This window comes from Cynocephalus volans, chromosome 12 (assembly GCF_027409185.1).
Source record: "Cynocephalus volans isolate mCynVol1 chromosome 12, mCynVol1.pri, whole genome shotgun sequence".
NCBI lineage: Eukaryota > Metazoa > Chordata > Mammalia > Dermoptera > Cynocephalidae > Cynocephalus > Cynocephalus volans.
The window spans coordinates 55,425,244-55,440,942 of NC_084471.1; the positions used below are offsets into that span (position 1 = coordinate 55,425,244).

Here is a 15,699-nt window from a genome sequence, read left to right on the forward strand (position 1 = left end):
ACCTCTAGCTCAGATGGTTCTCAAAATATCTTAGAATTGTAAATCTACTCACCTGCTAGAAACACCCACCTAAATCTTCTGTTGGTTTCTCAAACTCAAAAAATATATATATAAAATACCATCTTTCCTCTCCAATTTGTTCCTTACCATCTATTCTCCAAATGTTGGGACTCTAGATTTCTCATAGTAGACAATTAAACATCAATTTCTCTCTCAATATTCAATTAATCAAGTCTTTCCCATTTTATCCTTACTTTTTAAATCCTCTCTATTCTTCATCCCAACAAATCCTCATCATCCATTTATCACCTGAACTCCCTTTAACGGCCAACATCCAAACTTCGTAATGTTACCTACAAAGAATTCCATGATGTGACCATTGCCTACCTTTCCATATACCTCTATTTATTGCTTTAAACTTAGTGATTTGGCCATACAAAACTGCTTGTGTTTATACACGCACTGTGTTGTTTCTCATCAATCTTTGTTCAAGTGCTCCCTATGCCTAGATTGCTCTCTTTCCAATTTCAGGAGCGTGTACAGGTCTTCAAGTCCTCCCATTGGAAGAAAAGGTAAATTCCCTATGCCTAGATTACCCTCTTTCCAATTTCAGGAGCATGTGCAGGTCTTTTCTCCCATGGAAGAAAAGGTAAATCTGGGATTGGCTGGTTAGCTCAGTTGGTTAGAGGGCAGTGTTATAACACCAAGGTCAAGAGTTTGGAACCTCATATCTGCCAGCCACCAAAAACAAAACAAAACCAAAAAAAAGTAAATCTAAGAACACAGACAGGTTCTGCTAGTTTTAAAATCTAAGAATCAGCAAAATGAGTCTATCCTACTGCCCCCTAGAAGAGGTTCTCAAGTGTAGAAACCTACCATCATGATGCATTTCTAGCCATAATGTTCCCTCAATGGGGCTTAAAGGCCAAGAGAATGAACATCCTGGACATTCAGTTTCTCTAAACCACACTTCTGGCTGCTACTCTCACTTCCTAAGTACCTCTTGAGCCCAAAAGAGTGGCTGCCAAAATTCTGCTTTATTTAGCATCTTTTGATGAGCCATCTGGAAGAACTGACTTGCCAAGATAAGTGTAGGAAAAAAAGGGCAAAGAAGCCATGCAGGTCACTAGGACAGGGAGTCAGAACTGCAAGGTAAATCTTACTAAAGGAAAATAAAGGAATTCTGGGCACATGACACATCAAAATGTTGTTCACGTGGAAATCACAAACCATGAATACAAGAAAAATATAAGGAAGTTCAATATCAAGATTTAATATTCACAAGATGTTCAGGAACCTACAAACCAATGAGTATGAGTATGAATTTTGTCATGACACAGGTTCTACACATTTTTTATGAGCTCATCACAGAATAGAAGCTCTCCTGAGAGCTCAAGGGAAAGACTTTTATCATTGTATCTACACTAATTAAGCATGTAAGTGTTAAACTGAATTTAAAAATGGTCAACTGTTACCTCGCCTGCTCTGATGTTCTATTAAGATGCATAAGATGCCTCTCTGTACTATCAGAATTCCCTCTGCCCATTTCTCTCTCACTGTATTTTCTGCATTATCTTTTAATTTATCTGCCCTGTGTTCTTCCTCTAGATTGTGACTACCTCGAAGATTCAGCCATGTGTTTTTCACATTTGTATCCCTAACACATTAACAGTGCCATTTTTTAGCAAGTGATAAGTCTACCTCATGGCTTATCAAGTCTTCTTTTTACTTAATTAAAACATCCAATGCTACTCACAGTAGCTAGCCCATAAACTGTTACTGGTTTATGATGAGAGAGTTTGAGCCAGAATGTGTAAAAGAACTGCCTCTGTTTTTGAGAAAATCTTGCTATGAAAAAGTGTCTAACTAAACTAAATAGTACTTAGCGATGCAGCTGATTTATATTCTTGCCCCACTTTGATTCAAACACTTGAAAGTTGGATGAAGACATTTTCATAAAGAAAATTTAAGATGCTGAGGAATGGATGGTTAAAATTAACTCTAGGACCTTCACCCTTCTTTATAAGCACAAATATATTCACAGATCCCCAAATAAAATAAGATTTAAAATAAAGGCTATTTTCACCAGTAAAAACGACAACAAAACAAATCAAAAAAAGACCACATAAATAAAGACACAGGGCACTTAAAGTTTTTTAAAAGCCAAGACACATTAAAAAAAAACCTAATAAATTTTTAATAGAATTTTTTCCTTTTTTTTTTTTCAACAGGACAAGTAACAGATTACATCAAACTTCAAAACTTCTCAAATATCAAGTTGTTATACACATTCCCATCTGTCTTTGAAGGGAGGGATCTTGGTCGGCTTAACAGTTTCTGATAAAATAAGCTGCATAATAGTATATATTACAATAATAAATGTACAATGTTTACATGAAATATGTTTTAGAAGAAAAAGATGCATCTGCATCAAAAGGTGACCTTTTAAAATGTCACAACTATTTTTTACATTCACTCTTGCAACAGGTTACAAGATGGGGTTACTAAGCTCAGATAAATCACTATGATGCACATAAAATACAGAAAGATTGGTTACTTTATATATTATGTATATTTATATTTTCACACATTAGCATCTGAGAAATAAACTGAGAATTTAAAATTTATTCTCTTCAGATAACGAATCCTTTTTTATTCTTCATAAACATGGTGCCCACAAAAGCACATAGGTAAGGCACAATAGGGCTTTCTGTTACAGAACAGTGTGCATCGTGTTTACTTAACCAGAAAACGTGCATTATCTGTGCAAGTTCATGCTGCAAACCCAACGCATACAATTTAAAAAAAAAGAAATTGAGCTTTGAACAAAATCAAAATTGGTACAATTTCAGCTGTTTCACATATTCAATTGGACTGATAAAGATAGATCAACGGGTTATTTTTAAAAAGCCAATTGTTAGATTACAGGTAAACTTTTCTCAGCAACTATTTTAATTGGAAATCATAAACGGTAATAAAGTAACTTTACTGAAACAAATTAAATACTGAGGCACAGAACAATGGTCACTTGTGTATTTACTATACTGCAATCTTTCATGAACCCAAATTACAAGTATAATTTGTCAAATATGCATTTTGCTACAACAATGTTGCCCTGCTTTTAACTTGACATATAACATGAGCTTTAACATTTCGTTAAATTATAAATAGATTGGGAAAATGACTTATTCCCAATGGTACTATGTCACAGCCCTAATATTTATAATAAATACAGCTTCTCAGAAAATATTTTTCCAATATCTGCCAATTGCTTCGTTATTGCTCACATAAATTTGAATCCATTACAACTGATATCAGAACTTTGACACAAAATCATACTCAGACATTTTTATATAAAACCTATAAAAGATATTTTAAACTTGTACCTAATACTTCCAGGTGTTTGGCTGTTGGATCTATATGATAGTACAGCCATATGTGTATATGTGTGTGTGTGTGTATATATACATATACCTATATATACACATACACAAACATATATACACATACATATATACACACACATTAGGTTATGAATAAAACAGAAAGCTTATTTTACTGCTTTAATGCAGACATCCCCACAAAACAAGACTACTTTCGCCACCACCAGCATTTATACATATATACAAAAGCCAGTTTAAGTACATGTACATCCACTTACACATATATGTAACCACTAAGCCCAAATTAATTTTCCCATATTCCAGCTATAGCAAATAAATCTTTCAGAAGCAACAAAAACCTAAGGTTAAATTGGGAAATTAACAGTTTTATCACATTAGCCTGTAAGGAACTATGCAGGTGACTGTATACAAAAATTCACAACATCAGTTCACAAGAAATTATGGAAATACAAGAAGCCTCTTCACCATGCTTTTGTGTGTTTATCCAAACACTTCTTTGTGCAAAAATACAATCACCATATCTGAAAATGCTTAATAAAGTCAATGTTCCTCATGCAAAACTTTAAATGCACTGGCTGAACTTTGAGCTCCCAAAACTGAATGAAACAATTACTCTACCTATTCAGCATTGCTGCCTCAATGCTAAATCCCTTTGGAAACTTAAGATTTCTGGAACGTTCAGACAGAGTATTCATCAATAAAAATACTACATACAAAAAGCATTTAAAAAGGAAGACAGGAAGCCAAACAGGAATTTTCCTATTGTAAATAACAATCCTAGGAGTGGAAGAAAGTCTTTTCAGGAACCTCCTTGAGAATTGGCTAGGCCAGTCCGAAGACGAAGATGAGACATAGAGTTCATATGTTTATTTGATGGCTTCAGGGGAGTGTTGCAAGTAAGAGCTTGGGGAAAGCGATGGTGATATCTATCTAGTCGTAAATATTTTACTGTAACCAATTTCCCTGTTTAAGATAAAAATAATATTTTAGATCTGTAAAAATGTGTTTAATATCTGCAGAAAATTAAATGTGGTAAGACACATGAACACAAAACACAAATAAAATCACCTAAAATGATTACTTGAAAAATGCTAACCTAAAATTCTTTAATTTAAAATCTAGTATAGTTTAACATTAAACTATACTCAACCATAATTATCTTTTCAAAATGTTTGTAATACTCAAATCTCTTACCATCAAACCAAGAGCCATGCAATGCCTTAAAAGCCTTTCCAGCATATTCTGGAGATAGACATTTAACATACACACAACCCTGTGATATATTTAAAAAAAAAAAAGAAAGAAAGAAAGAAAGGAAAAAAAGAGAAGAAAGTCTTAGTTTAACGGCAATAAATTGAAAACGTGGAATTCAATACTAAAAGTTACTTTACCTCACGTGAATTTTTGTCTACTGCAATGTGAACAATGCCGTCATTATCACTGCATTTTTCTAAAATTGCTTCTTGAATGGCCAAATGCCATTGATCCCCTATTTCCCTAAAAATTAATAACAAACAAAAATCAACAACCATATTCCTACTTAGTAAAAAGTCTTCATTGTCTTTTACAACATATATATCCTACAATCATTAAAATTAGTAGTAATTAAATGCTTATTGACCAGCAGTAGGTGTATTAAAAAATATTAGCAAGCAGAAGTCACAGCCCTTCTCTCACTTTCTAATGAAAGAATGCTGAGAGCTGAGGCAATGGAGTGATTAGCCCACCACAGAAGAACAAATGGGTTGTCATTTGTATATCTAAAATCCTAAGAACTGGCAATGTTTCTTTTTTTCTCTCTAAATAAGCACCTTAAAAAGCACTTTAATTTGTAAAATTGTAAAAGTTGAATATTCTTTTATTTTAATGACATTTTCAAATTCCTAAACTTAAGGAAAACTCTTAGTAAATACTATATTCTGAGCTTCTCTTTTTCAAAATAATGGAAGAGTGATGATACAGGACAAACATTTTGCTCAGTCACCTTACTACGAGAGCTTTAAGACCTCCTGCACATTTGTCTCACTTGTGAGATATAGACAGTTAGGTATGGGGTAAGTGGCTTCACTTTAAATTTAAAATTTTCATCTTAAGAAATAAAATACTAGACTGGCATTGATTAATCCCTAAGGCATGAGGTAAGATTCCCAATAGATGTATTTACCACACTGCTAGTTGTTTCTATCTCTGCAAAACAGAGGGTGGGTGGGTGCGTGTGAGTGTGTGTACTGACAGTGTTTCCCCACATTTCCAATTTTGTAGTTACTTATTTGGAATCTCTTCACATCAATAATTTTTTAAATAAATAAGTTATTAGATGGGACTTTCAGACATAATGCAATTTCCACTGTCATGATTTTTTTTTTTTAAGGTAAAAACCAGGATTTGATCTGTTATATCACTGGACCAATAAGCACTGACCTCTAAGAAGGTAATTCTAAAAATTATTACAGCTTATATGTGAAATATTATGGATTCCAAGGCAGTAACTTTTGACTGTGCTCTCTCTGGATGTGTGTGTTGGTGTTAACTACATGTCAGAAAAGTTCCTCAAATGTTAAACTGACGACGAGTACAGACAGTACTTGTAGAGAGGAAGGTGTGTACATCTTTGGAGGGAATTTTTTACAATTAGAGATTGGAAATTTTTAAAAAGCAGATAGTTTTATGTTTATTGCTTACTGAAGCAAAAATGTTCACACTCATGTATGACATGACTTATACATTTAATAAAGGATACTGATTGTCATTAATTTCCCTCAAGCATTTATTTATCTGTTATGAGGATTCATAGTGAATACAAAGATTTACAAAAGTCTTACAAATCTTTATATAACTGTGTCTTTTGGTCAAACCTTTGCTTGGAGTTTAACAAAAGAGAAGAGGAAAACGTAACATTTCTATAGTTAGAAATTCAGAAGGAAAACATATTTTTAGTTATAGACAAAGCATTTTAAGAATATCATGCATTTTTCAGCCAAATATTCCAAATAAAAATGACATGCACCCCTAGGTCATAATACTTACATAACTGGATCAAACATATTTCGAATCTTTAGACATGGTGTCAAACTATTTGGCGGTGAATTTCTTCTATCTAAGTGAAATGCTACAAAAAACAAATTAGTTTTACTATTTGCTATTGTTCCATTTTGTTGAAAGGTACTCAGTTACTCAGTTCATTCAAAAATATTCATTACATGCTTTTACTATGAGCCAGACCCCTATGTTAGATGTCAAAGTGACCAAGACGGATAATTATTGCTCTCAGAGTTTACAGTTTAGTGTGATAGACAGATGATAAACAGTGTCACCCACAAAGTTATAACTGCGATAAGTCCTAAGAAAAAAGAGTACAGAAAACTGTAGAAGTAACTTAACCTAGTCTGGGAGTATCAGATAAGACTTCCCTAAGGAAATGAAATTTATGGTGGGAACTGAAGAATAAATAAAAATCAGCAGGATGAAGAGAGGTGTAAAGGACATTTCAAGCAGTGGTGATAGCTTATACACAGCAGCTGAGGCAAGGAGCTCATTATATTCAGGTAACTAAAAGCCAGCCAATGTGGCTGGAGTGAGAAAAAAGAAAGATAAACCTGAAAAAGGAGATGTGAGATTATTCGGGACCATGCAGGCCACATTAAAGTATTTGGACATTATTATTAAGAGTAATAGAAAACCACTCAAGTATTTTAAGGAGAGGAATAATATGATGGGATTTATTTATTAAAATTACAAATTTAAAAAATATCGTTATGTGGAGAATCACATAGGTGGGAGCAAAAGTGAATGCAAAGAGACCAGTTAAAAGGTTACTATAGTTATCTAAGAGGGAGATGATAGTGATGTGTATAAGATAGGCACCAGTGTAGATGGAAAGTAGATAGAATCAAGGGGTCTTCAAAAAGTTCTAGGACTCATATCATCTCTTAATTTGATATTTCCAGAAATTTTCTGCAGTACCCTGACGGAGAACTGACACAACCTGCTAAAAGACTGAACAAAGGCGGGTAAAGGAGAGATTAAGGCTGACTCCCAGATTTATGGCATAAACCAACATTTTGGTTTAATTTTTAATTTATAGAATAACCAACTAACTAGACGAGGAACTCAGGAGAGGTGAGTTTGGGAAGAAAAAACATTGAGTTTGTGCACATCTTGAATGCGTGGTACCCATCTCCTACTACAGAAGATAAGTATACAACCAGATACAAAAATCTAAAAACCATAACAGAAGACTTTTAGTTCATCATATAAATTTGAGTTATCAACATATATGGTAAATGAAGTCATAGCATAAGATAATCTAGATGAGAAGAAAAGATGACAATGAGAAACTCCAATACCTAGAGGTCTAGGAAAAGAGAAAAATACAGAAGAGTGAAGAAAAGGTCAGGAGGTAGGAGGAAAACCAAAAGAAAGTGGCATCCCCAAAGCCAAAAGAAGAAAGTTTCAAGGAGGGCTCAATTATCAAACTCTGTTAAGAGGTCGAATAAAATAAGGAATTCTCTGTTTTCAGTGTTACAGGGTCTGTCTGCATGCATCTTTTGTTTGTTTTTGGCAGCTGGCCAGTCCAGGAATCTGAACCCTTGACCTCAGTGTTATGAGCATCACGGTCTCTCAAGTGAGCCAACCAATCAGCCCTGCACGCATCTTTGAAAGGAAATAATTTATTGTTAGTATAATCTTTGGCAATATCAAAGCATCATTTTTATGCTATGATTAAAGAAGCCTATTATTCAAGCTTTTTGAAAGTGAAAATTAATTGGAGGAAAAAAAGGAGTGACAGGATTTTTAAACTGCAACTCCAAAACAATTTACTTACCTTTTCCATAAGTACTATGTTTAGCAAACATTGACAAACATGCTTTTGCAGAAAAAGAATTTACCATTCACAATATTCTGATATTTTGTTTTCTGCTTTCCTGTGTGGTAGAGGTTTGAATGCACATGCAGCCAATATTCTTATTTATATATACCCTATATACTTATATATGCATGTTTTTGAAACTATGCAGGCATTAAAAAAACATGGAAAGATACCCACAAAAGGTACTTGGCAGGGGGGATATGCAGATGGAGGAGTCTTAGAAATAGGAGGAAGGCAAGCAAAAACTGAAAAAAAAGATTAGTGAAAAAGTTATGATTCCAATTATATGTGCAATATATGTGACATATATGTTTATGTTATATATAACAAATTATATGTGTCTTATTTGCATAAAGAAATTAGACAAAAAAAGTGCAGTTAGATCTAGAGTATTAAGGTGCTTTGTTAAGTAAAAAAAGGCAAGATCAAATGGCAAGACAAACCATTTATGCTTGTAGTAGCAAGGACAAGAGTATGGAAGGATACATAAGTTAACACTGATTCCTTTGTAGGATGGAAGTGGAAAGGGAGATCTGCCTTCACATAGTTTCGAATTATATTGTTTCACTTAAACATGGATGATTTTCATTATTTTGAAAAATTAGAAGAAAACTACTTTTTTTTTTTTTTTTGGTTAAAAATACATACCTTGACCTTGCCATACTTTAGAAGGTATTACTAATATTTTGTCACAGGATGCAGAAGGCTGGATCCACCGCCAAACTAGAAAATCTGCACCACCTATTCTTCGTGTTTCCGTGCGAACTCTAGATTCATTAGCGGCAAGAAATTCAACAGCTCTATCCCAGACTTTCTTCATTTTTTTCCTATGAACAAAATGACAAATTTACTATCATCTTGTCATCTTTTTGAAATATTAGTAACTGAAGTAATGGTTGTTAACTCTGGCTATTGTCACTACTCATGGAGTTTGTTCAAAAAAGATTTAGATGCCTGTGCCTCACCTCAGAATCAGAGTTTCAACCTCCACAGTTGGAGCATGAGCAGCTGTATTTTTTTTCCCTCAAAAGCTCCACTGGTGACTACAATGTGTTGTTAGGGTTAAGAATGCTGGTTTAGGATGTGGCATCATCTTTTATTTTCAAAAAGTTATTTTTAGTTTTTATTTTAAAAGCTTCATTAAAACAAAATAAGCATTTAAAAACATTAGTAAAATGCCACTGGCTATGTCTGTCTCTGTTGCTTTATCAAGATGAAATTAAAGGAAATAAGATGGAGACTGATGACAAAGAATCAAGAATGTATACTCAGCCCTGAGTATCCATGAAAGACCGACGCCAGGAACACACCCCCCACACCCCATGCTCAAATCCCGCACATATAAAATGGCATAGTATTTGCATATAACCTATGCACATCCTCCTGTATACTTTAAATAACCTCTAGATTACTTAAAATACCTAATACAATGCCTACACATCACTTCATTCATGTGACTTCAACACAGTACTTGGTACTCAGCAAATTCAAGTTTTGCTTTTTGGAACTTTGTGGAATTTTTTTCCCCCTGAATAATTTCCATCCATGGTTGGTTGAATCCACAGATGCAGAACCCATGGACACAGAGAGAGGACTGATTATATAGAAATGAGAATGATTTAGAAGTCCTGTTATCTATTATGCTACTCAAAATCAGGATAATAGAAGAGAATTTAGAAAGAAAGGAGAGTATAAAGTACAAAAGAAGTCTATACAGTAAAACAGGAATAGCTGAAGAGAGTCACAATTTTCAATACAATTTTCAAGACTGCAGAACACACCTATGTTCTAATTTACTTCCACTTATAATGCTTTGAACACACCTGTCATGAGGCTGTATTAAAGAATCTTGCACATGTGGAATAGGCATGTAAGGCTGTAAATCTTTATTTTCCTGGCAAGCTTCATTATGACTTCGTAAAACATCTGAAAATAAATCAAACAAACTTACAAATGAATCTATCACTTGACATCATACTACAGTTTATCACGCAATGACTATTCTAGAAATAGTTTAGATTTTTACAAATACCATACCTATAATCTTTACCACCATATCATACATCTGCCTTGTTTCTTCCTCCTCTTTTGTCCAGCGATATTTCATGTAACGCAGAACGACACAAACCATCACTACACCTGAAATATTCATATACTTCGTGTTTTCAAAATTGCGGTCAATGGCATTTAATAATATTGCAAAGTTTCTACAGTGATTGTTTTAACTGCCATAATGGAATAATGGAATTAGCCTTAAAACAGAGGGTGGAATTAGTTATGTAATTAAAAATACATAGAAATATTTAATATTAAACATTTTCCACAGTTTCACTTCTCTCTAGAAAAAACACTTCTTTCATTACGTGGAAAACTAAACATTTCAATTCTAACTATTTTTAAAATACAAAATATGTTTCACAAACTTTCTCCTTTGCAGCATTAAACTACTAGAAAAGTGAATCTTAAGAGACTAAACAAACTAAATATTACTTTAAGTAAACTATTTTTAAAGAACTAGCAAAGAAAAAAGGGAAAAAAAGGAATGAATATCTTCTAAATTCCTACTATCAATCATAAAATCTAGTAACCCGAATAAAAATTTTAATTCAAGTAAAGGATATTTTTAAAACTAAAAATAATTTTAATGAGCTTAATTTATAATATCTTGTTATATAAAAAATAAGCTAATTTTTTATATTTTCCATTTTTGTTTTCCAAAGTAGATTTCTATGTATAAACTAAGTATACTTACTTTTTCTGTTTCATTCTAAGGGCAAAGTTTTATTCCTACCTCTCCTTATATTACTATTTACTACGCCCTTAGACTAATACAGACATTATTTTAAAAAACCTCAACTTTATTATATGGATGAAGACTTCCAGATATGATTTATGTGATAACCATCACAGAAGTGAATTCTCAACTCTGGTATTTAGTGAAATACAGACATGAAAATTCTACTCTGCAATGTATTTCCTTTTTCATCTTGTCAACTTACCTAAGCATAACAACAACAACCTGTGGGTTACAGTAATAAAAGCTCGTCGAAAACGACACCAGAAAGACATCTGTGGTCTTGTGGACTGTAAAAACTGCACATCGGATATATTTGTCAATTCTTCCTCAGGGCCATAACCAACACACCTATTTAAAAATAATGAAGGTAGAGTTTAAAGTCAAAATTCACTTCTCACAGTACAAAATGGTCAAAGTAGAAATCAAATCCTTTACCTTATTCCAACATCTTTTCCATTTTCTAAAATCCACTGCAATGAGGTGTTAAATATATCCTCATATTCAGGACCTAAATCCTAACAGGAAAAATAGAAAAAATAACTAACTATTCTTAATAATTCACATTCACTCCACTCTGTGTAAGCTGTTCTGTAAATATACCCTATATAATATTTTTATGTTAACTATGTAACAAACATAATAAAAAATGTATTATTCCTTCCAGAAAAATAAGAGGAGAGAAAGAGGGAGAAAAAAGTCACCATTTTCCCACTACTTTAATGTAGCCACTGTTAATATTTTGCTGTTTTCTTTTTGGTTTTTTTATATTTATGGATTTGGGAAGGTTTTTCTTAATAGTTTGTTTTTTAAGTGTGATGATAAGATTGAATTATCCACCTTTTTTAATGAAACTATTTTCAGATGAACAAATGGCAAACTATTCAGATTTGGAGGTTTTGTAGACCTTTTTTTAACAAGTGAATCCTGTAAGTCCATCAACTTAATAAAAATTGACTGTGTTACCAATGATAAAATTCAAGCGTTAGATGAAAAGCAGAATTTTGAAAAACTTGCATTCATCACTGTGCCTTGACAGCTTCACAGTATTTGAAGACCTTTCCAATGTGATTGCTGTGATATTAACGAACGTGACTTTTTAATATTGGATAATGAAATCTGTCAACAATTGGAAGACCTGCATAACTCAATAAACTAATACTTTTTAAATGACCAATGCATGAGGTTATAAAATCAGGAACAAGTAACAGATCCATTCAAAATGCAAAAGTGACCAAAGGACTTTATGAGACAGAGTACAAAAAGTTCACTAATAGGGTTTCAAATTCCACACTGCAACTAACCTTTAAGAAACTACTACTTGTGGAGGGTTGGTGTAATATCAGAGATAATTTTCATAAAAATACATTACTTACATGTAATTTTAACACATTTATTAAATTTATTACCTTAACGTGTAGTAGGGTTATTATTTTTATTCCAAAAGCTTAAAATTTTTTGTTTTAACTTTTAATATGGCAAATCTGTATTATAAATATGTAATAATTATATGATTTATAATATAGATTTGCCATATTAGAATAACTGTGTAGAATAAACACAGTCATGCACCACTTAACATTTTGGTCAACAAACTCCATTACAATGGTAATTCCGTAAGGTTAAAATGGCTGTACCATATAGCCTGAGTGTCTTGTAGGCTATACCATCTAGGTTGTGTAAGTATATTCTGTGATGTTCACACAACAAAGAAATTGCCTAATGATGCACTGCATTTCTCAGAACATATCCCTGTCATTAAAAGATGCATGACTGTATGTATTTACAACATAAACATGCACTATATATGTATATCTCTCACAAACAAAAGCCACTTAGAAAGTCCTCAGTAACTATAGGAGCTCAAAAAAGCTTAAGAACTGCCATGTATGACTAGGTATGTATTTTTTAAAGCAAAATATTAAAAATAGTATTCATAGTACATACTGTTCTACTTGCTTTTTTTCATGGAACAAAGAAAGTATTATGTCAATCTCAGTACACATGGAAAAACCCCGATTTTTTTCAGAAAATACTGTCTGATTGTATGGTTATTCTACACTTTAATCACCCTGTATTAATAAACATTTAGAGTATATATATTTTTAAAAGCATATTAAATAATACTGTTATAAACATCCTTAAAAATTCTCATTCAACAAATATTTATCGAGGGCTCACTATGTGCCAAATACTATTCTAGGAACTAGAGATACAGTAAACAGTCTGAACAAAACAGTCAAAATTCCTGGAGCTTACAGTCTATTAGAAGGTATGTATTTATGGACTTTCTGAAGTATAAAAAATGAGTTTCTAAAAGCAGAAATAAGAAGTCATTTTTTAAAAGGCTTTTTCAAAAAAAGAATTTTTTAAGAAGTAGCTATTGCATTTTATAAAGAGATTCTTTAACAGCACTGGAAATTACAAGGTTTTCAATAGATCATATTAGGAAGTACAGTTTAGTTACTAATAAACTAATAAGTTATTTTAATATATCAAATTTGCAAATATAATCAAAAGTTTTACAAAGCAAAACTACTCTTGCTAGGCATCATTACTTAATGTGAAACTACTATCAGGACTTTTAAGATGGTGAAGATAACTCTAGGCCATCTGTTTTATTGTTTAAGTGTGATTATTCCTTACAGCATTTATAAACATCAAAAAACCTGCGGACAATGTAAGTATTTAATAATGAAGAAATGGTTTATATATGAGATCATTTTAAAGGGTATTATAAATTCAGAAATGATCATGATAAAAGCTAAACAGCTATCTGCTTAAAAAATAAAACTAAAACATTCAATTTATACATATTTATAATTATAAAAGATATGTATTCATACGAGCAGGAACTAGAAAAGAATGAAAAAAAGTGATTTTTATTTAATATTGCTTTAAAATGCTACGTGACAAAATTATAAAAAAACAATTTCAGGCAATTACTGTTCCAAATGTTATAAATACACTACATGTTGAGCATCCTTATTCAAAATGCTTGGAAACAGAAGTGTCTTGAATTTTGGTTTTTTCCAGGTTCTGAAACATTTTCATATATATAATGAGATATCTTCAGAATGGGACCCAAGTCTAAACACCAAGTTCATTTGTTTCCTATACACCATGTACTCATACACATAACCTGAAGGTAATTTTATACAATATTTTTAATAATTTTGTTCATAAAACTAAGTTTGTGTACACTGAACCATCAGAAAGCAAAGGTGTCACTATCTCAGCCACCCACGTGGACAATTTGAGTTTGTTTGGCATCACCATCATTCCTGACTATTAATTTATATGCTACCAATAAGCAATCATTTTCTTAATACTTATTCACACATAAGTACTTAACAGTAAAAAAAATACGACATACCATTAATACAGTGAAAAAGTCATGTGTTCAGTGTAACTAAGCAGGATGGCAGCATCAACAGAACACCCTTATCAACTGTTAAACAATAGCAACAACAAACAGCAGCAGGCTTTAGATCTACACCTATGTTGCAACATTTGATTAAATGGTTACTGTACACTGTATTTTTTTTTTAGGTGAGAAGAAACATCAGAAGCAGTTGAGGATAGGATAATGGACTGTTAAAAAATTCAGTCCTTGAAAACAGGTATAAGCTTTTACCTATCACAGCAAGTTTACATTTATTCATGCCTGCTGCATTAGCACACCCAGTAGTTATTCCGTCCTTGGCACCCTTCATTCCCATAGGAATTAAGTCTCATCAGCTGTAGTCACTGTCTTTCTGGGGCAATAACACAAAAAAAGTGATGTTTCATCAGCACTATAGACTTGTTCTGGCATCAGATTTTCATCAGCAATGACCTTGGCAAACTCATCAATGAATTTCTCCACTGCTTCATGATGAGCAGCATACTTTCACCACAAATCAGAAATTTAATACTTTGTATTTTCTTAAATTTCTTCAACCAGCCTGTTGAACATTCACCGTTCTCTTCAATTTTCAGTTAATTGTGATAGATCTTTGCTTACTTCATGATCAGCATGCCAGTAAGTGGCATGTTGGTCACTGCAATGCTGACTGATCCACCCTGACAATACAAGACTGAGATCTTCGTTTTTAGCTTTATGCAGTGTTTTTCTATTTTTCATTAACTTCTGTTCCTCACTTTCATCACAGAACTTCAACAGTTTATCTTTCTGTTTTTTCAGGTCACATATGCGGGTCATTCCAACACCATACTCTTCAGTAAAATGTTTCACACACCACTGTCCAGTTTCTCCAACAGCTTGACTTTCAATGGTACAGATAAACATAAATGCTTCCACTTTTTCTTATCACAGTTACCTAGTATATTCAGGCCTTTTTCAATATTTTTAACAATACCTTTACACTACAGAGCAGAGAACAAGCAAAAAAAAAATATTGTGAATAATGCACACAGGTCTTCACCATATGCGGGGGCATTGTGGAGAACCTGTGCTTGATGCATCTAACCCGTATCTGTGATCATTTTATCATCATTTGTGGGCATGCGCAGAAAAGATATGTCACTGCTGAAGGGAGGGTCTTTCTTCCCTTGGGACACTGAATAATCTGCATGTTTTGTACCTACATTTTGACTGCAAGCTGTCACATGAAGTCAGGTGTGAAATT

At 32.8% G+C, this 15,699-nt stretch overlaps 1 protein-coding gene across 2 annotated transcripts in view; it reads right to left on the minus strand.

Annotated features, from left to right (window-relative positions):
- Window positions 1–2,213: 2,213 nt before the first annotated feature.
- Window positions 2,214–15,699, minus strand: part of LEMD3 (LEM domain containing 3) — a 75,014-nt gene continuing 61,528 nt past the window's right edge. For both annotated transcript variants that reach the window (XM_063076017.1, XM_063076016.1), the window contains 9 exons: window positions 11,507–11,586; window positions 11,274–11,419; window positions 10,312–10,413; window positions 10,098–10,200; window positions 8,923–9,101; window positions 6,432–6,513; window positions 4,796–4,901; window positions 4,599–4,677; window positions 2,214–4,367 (listed from right to left, as the gene is read on the minus strand). In XM_063076017.1, coding sequence (XP_062932087.1) covers window positions 4,204–4,367; window positions 4,599–4,677; window positions 4,796–4,901; window positions 6,432–6,513; window positions 8,923–9,101; window positions 10,098–10,200; window positions 10,312–10,413; window positions 11,274–11,419; window positions 11,507–11,586 — 1,041 coding nt within the window. In that variant the 3' untranslated portion in view covers window positions 2,214–4,203. The remainder of the gene's footprint in view (window positions 4,368–4,598; window positions 4,678–4,795; window positions 4,902–6,431; window positions 6,514–8,922; window positions 9,102–10,097; window positions 10,201–10,311; window positions 10,414–11,273; window positions 11,420–11,506; window positions 11,587–15,699) is intronic.